We start from the raw sequence: 12,240 nt of genomic DNA on the forward strand, positions 1-12,240 counted from the left end.
AACTCTTTCCCCCACAGTGTGTACTGTCAGTTTCTAAGACACTTGATACAGTGATATTTATTTCAGTTTAGTTTACCGAGGTGCAATGAAAAGCTCTTTTTAGTTTCTTTTAGTTCAGAAATACAGTGCGAAAAAGGCTCATCAGCCCGCCGAGTCCGCGCCAACCAGCGACCCCCGCACACTAGCACTATCCTACACACTAGGGACAATTTTTGCAATTTTTACAAGCCAGTTAGCCTACAAACCATAACATCTTTGGAGTGTGGGAGGAAAGCCACGGGGGTAACAGGAGAACGTACAAACTCCGTACAGACAGCTCCTGTGGTGAAGATTGAACCCCAATCTCTGGTGCTGTAAGGTAGCAACTCTACCGCTGCACCACCTTTCTAGGCAGGTCGACAAAAGAACATCAATTGCGTGTTATCCAGTGATATCACAATTAGCCGTCCACAGTGTACAGGATAAAGGGGATAAAGTCCAGTAAAGAATGATTTAAGTTGGAGCAGAGTGATCTAGGAGTGCAGGTACATCGTTCATTGAAAGTAGCATTACAGGTTGGTAGGGTGGTCAAAAAGGCTTTTGGCACATTGGCCTTCATCAGTCAGAGCATTGAGTATGGAAGTTGGGAGGTCATGTTGCAGTGGTATAAGATGTTGCAGTTGTATAAGATGAGGCCGCATTTAGAGTTTTATTATTCAGTTTTGGGCACCCTCTTATAGGAAAGATGTTGTCAAGTTGGAAAGGGTGCTGAGAAGATTTACAAAGATGTTGCCTGAACTCGAGGGCCTGAGCTATAAGACGTGGAGCAGGCTAGGACTCTATTCCTTGGAATGCAGGAGGATGAGGGGTGATCTTATAGAGGTGTGTAAAGTCCTAAGAGGAACAAATCGGACAGACGTACAAAGTCTCTTGCCCAGAGTAGGTGAATTGAGGACCAGAGGACTGGTTTAAAGTGAGGGGGGAAAGATTTATTAGGAATCTGAGGGTAAAATGTTCACACAAAGGGTGGTAGATGTATAGAACGAGCTGCCAGAGAAGATACTTGAGGCAGGTACTACTGCAAAGTTTAAAAAACATTTAGATAGGACAGGATTAGAGGGATACGGGCCAAACGCAGGCAGGTGGGATCAGTGTAGATGGCACATGTCGGCCGGTGTGGGCAAGTTGGGCCGATGGGCCAGTTTTCAAGCTGTTGACATTGACGGGGGTGTAGGAGAGGACTTTGGATGTTCAGACACGTTGCTTGGGCTTGGGCAGGAGAGGTGCAGCACGAGGGTAACTTTCTCTCTCCTCTCCACCTCACCTTTTTTAACGTTGTTTTCTCCAGGTCCTGGGCGCTCGCCACTTGCCGAAGAATGGCCGAGGGATAACCAGTCCGTTTGTGGAGGTGGAGGTTTGTGGAGTCGAATATGACAACAGCAAATACAAGACGGAGATTGTGGGTAAGCCTGCCTCTGGCCGCTCAGCTCCTGCCCCTGTTCCCATGGTTACTATCCCCATGGTAACGTCACCAGATTCTTATGTCCTGTCAATGTCTTTGGACTGACGACATCAACTGCCCTTTCAGTTCCCAACTAACAACGGGTACTGATACCGAGACTGAGATATTTGTGGACAACACAGTTGGACACACGAGGCCCAGACTGGGTGGATGTGGACAGGATGTTTCCAGTATTGGGAGAGTCTAGGACCAGAGTGCTCAGCCTCGTAATAAAAGGACGTACCTTTAGAATGGAGATGAGATGAGGAATTTCTTCAGCCAGAGGATGGAGAATCCGTGGAATTCATTGCCACAGGCGGCGGTGGAGACCAAGTCATCGGGGTTTAGTTTAATTTAGAGATACAGCGTGGAACCAGGCCTTTCAGCCCACCAGGTCCGCTCTGACCGACGATTACCCAAACACTAATTCTATCCCACAAACTTGGGACAACTTACAGAAGCCAATGAACCTACAAACCTGCACGTCTTTGGGATGTGGGAGGAAACTGGAGCACTTGGAGAAATCCCACGTTGTCACACTGAGAGCAAGTCGAGTCAAGTTTATTTGTCACATGTACATACAAGATGTACAGTGAAATGAAAGTGGCAATGCCTGCGGGATTGTGCAAAATCAACAGAACAGAACAGAACAGAACCAGTATTTACATATATAAAAGACACAACAGTAATTACTCCCGGTGAGATCAGAATTTACAGTCCTGATGTAAAGAAACTCCATCTCATCCTCTCTGTTTTCGCAGCGTGACAGCGGAGGCGCTTGCCTGGAACAGTCTGTTGCTGGGGTGGTAGGGGTCCCTCATTATCTTGCTGGCTCTGCATCTGCACCTCCTGGTGTATTTGTCCTGCAGGGGCTGAGTGTAGTTCCCATGGTGCATTCAGCCAATCGCACTACTCTCTGCAGAGCCTTCCTGTCCTGGGCAGAGCTGTTTCCAAACCAGATCGAGATGTTACCGGACCGGATGCTTTCTACAGCACCAGAGTAGAAGGATTGAAGGAACATCAGCGAGACTCTGAATTTCCTCAGCTGCCTGAGGTGGTAAAGGCGCTGCCTTGCCTTTCTCACCAGTGCAGCAGTGTATGTTGTCCATGTCAGATCCTCTGTGATGTGGACTCCCAGGTATTTAAAGCTGTTCACCCTATCCACAGTAGCCCCATTTATCTCCAGTGGCGTGTACATCCTCGGTTGTTGTGCCCTTCTAAAGTCCACAATCAGCTCCTTAGTTTTAGTGACATTCAGGAAGAGGCTGTTGTTCTGACACCAGAGTGCCAGACACCAGAACGTACAAACTCCGTACAGACGGCACCCATAGTCAGGATCTATTCCGAGCATCTGGTGCTGTAAGGCAGCAATTCTACCCACTGTGCCACCGTGTCGCTATTCTTCAAGCAAAGGTTGATTGGTTGTTGATTAGTGAGGGTGTCGGGGGTGATGGGGAGAAGGCAGGAGAATGGGGTTGAGAGGGAAAGATAGATCAGCCATGATTGAATGGCCTAATTCTGCTCCCATGCCATGAACCTTATGAGGTGGGGTGATGGAAGGAATTGCAGAGGGAGATCCAAAGCTCTGGAGTCTGGCACCTAGGATGCAGCCACCACTGCTGGACAAAGGGAAATTGCTGAGGCTCAAGAGGCAAGGATTGGGATTGGTGAACCGGGTTGTTAAACCTATTTATCACAGTGAAAAACATGGTCGTTTCTAATGAAGTGTCTCGACCCGAATTCCCCATCTGTCCATCCTCTCCACAGGTGCTGCATGACCCCCTGAGTTCCACCCGGAACTTTAGTGTTTTGTTTGAGATTCCAGCATCTGCACAGTGGCGGCGCAGTGGTGCATTAGTAGGGTTGCTGCTCGCAGTGCCAAAGACCCGGGTTCAATCCTCACTATGGGTGCTGTCTGCACGGAGTTTGCACGTTCTCCCCGTGACCGCGTGGGTTTTCTCCGGGTGGTCTGGTTTTCCCACCCACCCTCCAACAGACATGCAAGTTTGGAGGTTAATTGGCTTCGGTAAAAACCAAACATTGTCCCTAGTGTGTAGAAAAGTGCTAGTGTACGGGATGATTGTTGGTCGGCGCGGACTCAGTGGGTCGAAGGGCCTGTTTCCACTCTATCTCAAAAGTCTAAATTCTGAATCTGCAGTTTCTTGTGTGTCCGTCATTTCTAATGAATCAAAGATAGACACAAAAAGCTGAAGCACCTCAGCGGGTCGAGACCCTTCCCGAAACGTCATCCATTCCTTCTCTCCAGAGATGTTGCCTGTCCCGCTGAGGTACTCCAGCTTTTTGTGTCTATCTTCGGTCTAAACCAGCATCTGCAGTTCCTTCCTGCACATTTGCATTGATTCTGTTGCTCTGTTGTAGCGGTGAATGGACTTAACCCGACGTGGACGGCCAAGCCATTCATTATCAACATCAGTAATCCCGAATTCAGCTTCTTGCGGTTCGTGGTTTATGAGGAAGATGTCTTCAGTGATCAAAACTTCCTGGCGGAGTCGACCGTTCCGGTGAAAGCCATAAGGGCAGGTAAAGGGGCAAAAAAAAAAACCTTTCTCCTCTTCCCATCCTGTACGTTCTTCAGTGTTATCTCACCTTGATTCCCTTTGTCTTTCCCCGAAATACTTTGGTGACCAATCCATTAAGCTGGAAAAGGGTAGGTTGGTATATGGAACAGGCAGCCGGAGGAGGCAGTTGAGGCAGGTACTATCGCAATGCTTAAAAAAAACATTTGGACAAGTACATGGAGAGTTTGAGAGGGATATGGGCCAAATGCAGGCAGGTGGGACTAATGTAGTTGGGACATGTTGGTCAGCATGTGAAAGTTGGGCCAACGAGCCTGTTTCCACATTGTATGACTCTGTTCCTGGCTGCCTGGTTCATTCCTTTCACCACCAATCATAGGATTATACCTGCATGGCAACAGGCCATTCGGCCCGCTGATTCCATGCCGACTGCCAATGACCCATTTCTACTAATCCTACATGAATCCCATTTTATTCTCTCTTTATTCCCATTGACTGCCCTATAAATTCTTCCAAACAGCTGCACACTAGGGGGCAATTTACAGTGGCCATTTATCATTCCAACCCTTGTGACTTTGGGATGTGGGAGGTAACTGCAGCATCTAGAGTTGGTCACGGGGAGAGCATGCAAACTCCATGCAAGCAGCATCGGGGGTTAGGATTGAACCTGTCCCAGGAGCTATGAGGCAGTACATAGATTACTGCTATACTGCTCTGCTGCCCACAACTGTATTACTGATCTCCTGTTTGTTTCAGTAGAAGTCCGTACTGAGTTGTCACTGTGATTATTGCTGTTTCCATGAAACACAGCTGGGATCCCCTGCCATTCCTGTTGAACCAGGCCCCAATGAATCATCTCCACCTCCCTTGTCTTGTCTAACTTCCTGTGTTGCTTCCTCAGATTCATGCAATGTTAGCGCACTGAAGGAGGTTAGTTTAGTTTGTTTTTTTAGCAGAGAAACAGCACAGAAACTGGCCCTTCAGCCCACCGAGTGAGTCCACGACCCCATACACTAGCACTATCCTACACACTAGGGACCCTAGGCTATGAACCCTCTACTCTTGAAGGAAATGTGGGAGGAAACCGGAGCTCTTGGAGAAAAGTCCACGTGGTCACTATGGACATCACCCGTAGTCAGGATTGTACCCGGGTCACTGGCACAGCAAGGCAGCAACTCTACCACTGTGCCACCCCCTGTTCAGGTTTATATTTTTTGGCTTCCCTGCTATTTGTCCCACGGTTTCAACCCCATTGTGGATTGGCCTGTTCTGTCCGGAGGCTTTATATTAGCACTGGGCAGGCCATATTTGGAATATCGTGAGCAGTCTAGGGCCCCGTATCTGAGGAAGAATATGCCTGGCATCGGAGAGGGTCCAGAGGAGGTTTACGAGGTTGGTCCCGGGGATGATTGGATTAATGTATGAGGAGCGTTTGATGGCTCTGGGCCTGTACTCGCTGGGGTTTAGCAAGATGAGGCGGGGGATCTCATTGAAACTTGCCGAATAAAGAACGGCATGGATAGACTGGAAGTGGAGAGGACGTTTCCAGTTGTGAGAGAGTCTTGGATCAGAGGGCACAGCCTCAGAATAAAAGGACGTACCTTTAGAATGGAGGTGAGGAGGATTTTTTTTCGCCAGAGGGTGGTGAATCTGTGGAATTCCTTGCTGTGGAGGCCATCATTGGGTATTTTAAAATGGATAGAGATTTAAAGTTAGGTCCTTGATAAGTCAGGGTGTCAAAGGTTACGGGGAGAAGGCAGGAGAATGGGGTTGAGAGGGAAAGATAGATCAGCCATGATCGAATGGCGGTGTAGACTCAATGGGTCAAATGACCTAATTCTGCGACTATGTCGTATGATATGGGGTTATAGTCACCCACCCTTGGGCCAAACGCGGGCAAATGAGTGTAGCTGAGATGGGGCTTCTTGGTCGGCAGGGACGGGTTGGGCCGAAGGGCCTGTTTCTGTGCCTTATGACTTTATCCCTTCCGCCATTTCCTCTACAACCGTTACCGTGTAACGTCTTGCCCTCCTACAGGTTACCGATCGGTGCCGTTAAAGAACAACTACAACGAGGATCTGGAGTTGGCAGCATTGTTGATTCACCTGGAGATCTCAGAGTCCACAATCAAGGTAAAGCAACTTTGCATTTAAACCCAAATGTGACATCTCCAAGTTTGCAGATGACACAAAGCTGGGTGGCAGTGTGAGCTACTATGATGCTATGAGGCTGCACAGTGACTTGGATAGGTTGGGTGAGTGGGCAGATGGAATACAATGTGGATAAATGTGAGGTTATCCACTTTGGATAACCTCACATTTAACCACAACCGCACAATGACAATAAATGTATCTTATCTATCTTTGGTGGCAAGAATAGGAAGGCAGATTATTATCTGAATGGTGTTAGATTAGGAAAAGGGGAGGTGCAACAAGGCCTGGGTGCGCTTGTACATCAGTCATTGAAAGAAAGCATGCAGGTGCAGCAGGCAGTGAAGAAAGCTAATGGCATGTTGGCCTTCACTGCGAGAGGATTTGAGTTTAGGAGCAAGGAGGCCCTACTGCAGTTGTACAGGGCCCTGGTGAGACCGCACTTGGAATATTGTGTGCAACTTTGGTCTCCTAATTTGAGAAAGGACATTATTGCTTTTGAGGGAGTGCAGCGTTGGTTCACCAGATTAATTCACCAGATGGTGGGACTGTCATATGATGAAAGAATGGGTCGTCTGGGCTTGTATTCACTGGCATTTCGAAGGATGAGAGGCAATCTTATAGAAACATAAAATTCCGAAAGGATTGGACAGGCTAGATGCACAACAAATGTCCCAATGTTGGGGGAGTCCAGAACCAGGGGTCACAGTTTAAGAATAAGGGGTAGGCCATTTAGGACTGAGATGAGGATTTTTTTTTTCACCCAGAGAGTTGTGAATCTGTGGAATTCTCTGCCAATTCACTGGATGTTTTCAAGAGAGAGTTAGATTTAACTCTTGGGGTTAAAAATATCAAGGTATATGGGGAAAAAGCAGGAACGGGGTACTGATTTTAGATGATCAGCCATGATCATACTTAATGGCCGTGCTGGCTCGGAGAGCTAAATGGCATTGCCCTGCACCTATTTTTCTGTGTTTCTATGTCCTGTGTGAAATGGAACATGGAAGGCAGTACATCTCATAGGAAACCTTCCGATAATCAAGGACCATGGTGGTACCAAGTTAGCAGGACTTCTGGAGCATTGGATGCAATCTCATTTTCCCCAACACAATGCTATTACACAATTTTTGACATGTTATTCCGAAGTATAATAAATGTTTCAGTGCATCTCATTAGATAAAAGAGAGCGCAGGAAAGAGAATCCATTGAGATTCCGCTTGAGTTCCATTTAGTCAGATCCTCACCTACATATGGGATTCTGCACCATACAGCTGGCCCACACTACGACCAGTGCAGGAAGGAGCTGAATGAGTACTATATCGCCATGTGTGACAAGTCACAGTGAAATTCTTTGTTTGAATACCCAAGGTATGCAAATAGTCGCCCATAAAGGGCGCTCGCAAAGTTACAAAGTAACCCCACGCCAGGTTCCCCCTTTGTTCTCCCCACCTCCCCCTCCTCCCATGCGGTTCCCCCCACATCAGTTCCCCATTGTCCATTGTTCATTATTCTCCTCCCCCACCAACACAACAGTCCCCCCAGGCTGTCTCCGCACTGTTCTCCCCCCCCCCCCCCCCCCCCCCCCCCCCCCTAACGGTGGTCCCCCAACGCCTCCTTTTTTTCCTTCCCCTGCAGAACTGCAAATGCTGGGTTAAATCGAAGGTAGACACAAAATGCTGGAGTAACTCAGCAGACAGGCAGCACCTCTGGAGAGAAGGAATGAGTGACGTTTTGGGTCGAGACATGTCAGTCTGAAGAAGGGTCTCAACCCAAAACGTCACCCATTCCTTCTCTCTGGAGATGCTGCCTATCCCGCTGAGTTACTCCAGCATTTTGTGTCTACCTTTGATTTAAACCAGCATCTGCAGTTCTTTCCTACACCGATGAGTAAGGAAAGGTGGAGCCCACAATGGTCCATTGTTGGCTGTGGAAAAGGTGATAACGAGGGGATACGGGCTGTGAAACTAGCAGGACGACTAGGGTGGGGGAGGGATGGAGAGAGAGGGAAAGCAAGGGTGACTTGTTAGGGGTCAATGCTGGGGTGTAAGCTGCCCAAGCGAAATGTGAGGTGCTGCTCCTCCAATGTGCCTTTGGTCTCATTCTGACAATGGAGGAGGTCCAGGATAGAGAGAGATGTGAAAAGGTACAAAGAACGAATGAATGGATGAATGAATGAATGTATGAATGCATGAATGAATGTATGAATGCATGCATGATTGCATGAATGTATGAATGAATGAATTAATGAATGGATGTTATGCAAAAAAAAGATCAAAGCCAGTAACGATGATCAACTATAGGTAGAGCCTACAATGGTCCATTGTTGGTTGTTGGGAAGGTGAAACTCAGCAGAATGACAGTGAAACTAGTACGACAACTAGGGTGGGGGAGGGACTGAAAGGGAGTGGATTCAAGGGTTACTTGAAGTTAGAAAAATCAATATTCATTCTGCCCACATCCTCGGAGGGAGCTCCCTGCATTACGGAAACCCCAACCCGGCATTGGTTTCAAAACGCTGTGCTCACCCCACAGGAGAACGGTGACGCAGTGCTGGCGACGGGAAACCCATTGCTCCGCGATCGTGCCACTGAACATTCCGCCCAGGGACAGGCCTACAGGGGCCGAGAGGGATCGTTCGAAACCCGCTACCAGCAGGACGACCTGCGGCTTTTCCAGGAGCAGCATATGGATCAACTGGAGCCCAGGGACCGGAGGTAAAGGCACGGGGAACACTATGTTGACTTGCCGTGGAGTCATGGAGTCATGCGCATGGAAACAGGCCCTTCGGCCCAAATCATTCATTCCGACCAACATGCCCCATCAATAGCAGTCCTATTCGCCCAGGTTAGCCACACATCCCTCTAAATCTTTCCTATCCTGGTATCTGGTCAAGTGTCTTTTACATGCTGCCTCACCCACCTCCACTGACAGCTCCTTCCATATATCCACCACCTTCTGAGAGAGAAGGTTGTCCCTTGGGTCCCCTTTAAATCTTGCCCCTCTCACCTTAAACCTATGTCCTCTGGTTCTTCGGCCTAAAAGACTGCATTTACCCCATTTATTCCTCTTATGATTTTAAACGCCTCCCTAAGATCACCCCTCGGCCTCCTGAGCTCGAAGGAATAAAGTCCTAAACTGCCCAACCTCCGCCTATAGCTCAGGCTGTCAATTTCTTGGCAACATTCTCATAAATCTTCTCTGCACTCTTTCCTGCTTATAGGCATCCCTCCTATAGCAAGGTGATCAAAAATGAACCCAGTACTCCAAATGTGGCCTCGCCAACGGCGTGTAAAACTGTAATCTAACATCCCAACGTTGGGTTTAGACCCAATGCCCTCACTGATGAAGGCCGATGTACCAAAAGGCTTCTTTACCCCTCTATCTATCTGTGACACAATTTACTATGTACCTGTACTAGGTCTTTCTACACTACAACTCTCCCCAGAGCTCTACCATTCACTGTGAAAGTCCCGCCCTGGTTCGACTTCACAAACTGCAATAGCTCGCACCTATCTCCATTAAATGTCATTAATCTATTCGGGCCTAATCTAGACAATGGGGCCATTGCTGCCTGACAGCACCGGAGACCCGGGTTCAATCCTGACCACGGGTGTTGTCTGTACGGGGTTTGTACGTCCTCTCTGTGACTGAATGGGTTTACTCCGGGTGCTGTGGTTTCCTCCCACACTCCGAAGACGTACAGGTTTGTAGGCTAATTGGCTTCAGTAGATTGTAAATTGTCCTTGGTGTGTGTGTAGGATATTGCTAGCGTACGGGGTGATCGTTGGTCGGCACGGACTTGTTGGGCCGAAGGGTTGGTTTCTGTGCTGTATCTCTAAAATCTACACTCAATATATCTAACCTGTTGAAGTTTGAAAGGGCAGAAGGCGGCATTATAAGTATTTGTTTTTATTCTATGTGCAGTTTGAGTGGAAAATGGGAAGATATGCAGTGTAAATAATCTCTCTAAAATGAAACATTGTAAAAATAGAGCATCTTTGGAGCTGATAATATAGATTTGAGTCTGGTTGTTCTGAATATATAGTATGTTGAGGTTTGTGGGTGTACATATGTTTTATCTTTGAAAATATAAATATATATTTCTGTACACTTATTCTTGATGTGTGTGTGTGTGTGTGTGTGTGTGTGTACATTGCATTGCTTTAGATATTGTTTGCATTGTTAAGAATATAAAAAGCTTTACGGGGTGGCGAAGTGGTAGAGTTGCTGCTTTCCAGGCCCGGGTTCTCTAAGTGCTGCGTGTTTGGTTCTCTTGCTGTGGATGTCCTAATGGGCCCTCTGTAAATTGCCCCTAGTGTGTAGGGGAGTGGATGAGCAAGTGGAATAATGTAGAACTAGCGTGAATGGGTGATTGATGGTCGGCGTGGACTCGGTGGGCCAAAGGGCCCGTTCACATGCTGTATCTTTAAGCTAAACTAAACTAAACTAACATCTGTTCGATAATTAGAAAGTAAACAAAAGAATATGAGTGTAACGGTGATTCAACCCACCAAAGATGGCGGATCTAACATTCGCCTGCATCAATGTTCTGAGCATCCCATCTGGTAGGTTTTTCCCATCAATAAGTGGCACAGTGGCGCAGCGGTAGAGTTGCTGCCTTACGGCACCAGAGACCCAGGTTCAATCCTGATTACGGGTGTCGTCTATACGGTGTTTGTACGTCCTGCTCGTGACCACGTGGGTTTTCTCCAGGTGCTGCGGTTTCCTCCCACACTCCAAAGACATGCAGGTTTGGAGGTTAATTAGCTTCTGTAACTTGAAAATTGTCCCTAGTGTGTAGGACAGTGCTAGTATACGGGTGATCACTGGTCGGCGCCGACTGGGTGGGCTGAAGGGCCTGTTTCCACGCTGCATCTCTAAAGTCTAAAGCCATTTGTAACCCTTTTCCTAAGAATGTTTATGCTGCCTTGTCCACTGGTTAATCTGTATAAATTTTAACGCCTGACTCCAATTGCACCCTTTCTTTCCCTCAGATTGTTGAGGAGAACTAAGATAAACGGGGACAACAGATGAATCGGCCGGATTCGACCCACGTGGATCTCCTGTCAGTTCTAGGGATGTGGACTGCTGCAATTTGGTTTCTATGGAAACTCTTGCCGCTCGGGCCTATTTCAGGCAACTGCTTCTGTGCGAGTCATATAGTCCTTTATGTTCACAGGAAAGTACATTTTAACTTCCCAACAAGTGACTTTTATTTTAACGTGTTGTCAAAATGTAGTTTTAATGAGATGATAAAGAGAATATTCACATCAGCAGAGATTGGAAGCATCCACCATCGCATCTATTGAAATGTGTGATCAAAGTCCGCGATTCACGAGCCTCTGCTTATTAAACTGTGAGTACTGTTCTTACTTAAAGAACAGCAAATAAACAGTTATGACCATGTTATTTTCTTGTAATATAAGGACAAGGGTGCCTTATACCCAGGCACACAGCGACTCGTGAAGTAGAATGTGTTCAATAAAAATTTGTTGCCGATGTAAGTTCGTGTCCTGTGCAGTTTTTTTCAGGCCCTAATGTTAACAGTTAATTTTTCTATTGGGAAACTCTGAGAATGTAAAGTAAAGCCAATTAGCCAACAAAATGGGATAACATCGAACTAGTGTGAACGGGTGATCATGGTCCGTGTGGACTCTGGGTCCGAAGGGTCTGTTTCGATGTTGCATCTCTATATTAAACTAAACCGTAACCACTGAGCATTTCCAGCATTTTTTTTTTCAGTTTTCCGCAGGGTTTTAAAGTATTGCCGTCAGTATGGAATTCAAATTTGTTTTCTCAGAAAGCCCTGAACTGTCTCAGAATTGTAATAAAGTAAGGCATATGATTTTCTCTTTCTCTCGTCTGGAATGTTCGCTGCCTGCAGCTGTTTGTCTTATGATGGGGGAAAGCTAATAAGCATTTCAGCAAAATATCAAACCAACTTCTAGCTCCTGCTTCGGGAAGGATGTCAATAAGATGGAAAGAGTGCAGGTTTCCGTGGGTGTTGCCAGGACTCAAGGGCCTGAGCCATAATGCAATCTTGCGAAGGCTTGGACTTCATTCTTTGGAGCAC

At 47.1% G+C, this 12,240-nt stretch overlaps 1 protein-coding gene across 1 annotated transcript in view; it reads left to right on the forward strand.

Moving 5' to 3' along the window:
* The window catches only part of plcg1 (phospholipase C, gamma 1), a 93,619-nt gene extending 81,948 nt beyond the window's left edge, over positions 1-11,671 (forward strand). The window contains exons 28-32 of the mRNA XM_055652176.1: positions 1,328-1,442; positions 3,860-4,021; positions 6,055-6,149; positions 8,700-8,881; positions 11,162-11,671. Of these exons, the coding sequence (XP_055508151.1) occupies positions 1,328-1,442; positions 3,860-4,021; positions 6,055-6,149; positions 8,700-8,881; positions 11,162-11,201 (594 nt within the window). The 3' untranslated portion in view covers positions 11,202-11,671. The remainder of the gene's footprint in view (positions 1-1,327; positions 1,443-3,859; positions 4,022-6,054; positions 6,150-8,699; positions 8,882-11,161) is intronic.
* The last annotated feature ends 569 nt before the right edge of the window (positions 11,672-12,240 follow it).

Source organism: Leucoraja erinacea, chromosome 21 (assembly GCF_028641065.1).
Source record: "Leucoraja erinacea ecotype New England chromosome 21, Leri_hhj_1, whole genome shotgun sequence".
Classification (NCBI taxonomy): domain Eukaryota; kingdom Metazoa; phylum Chordata; class Chondrichthyes; order Rajiformes; family Rajidae; genus Leucoraja; species Leucoraja erinaceus.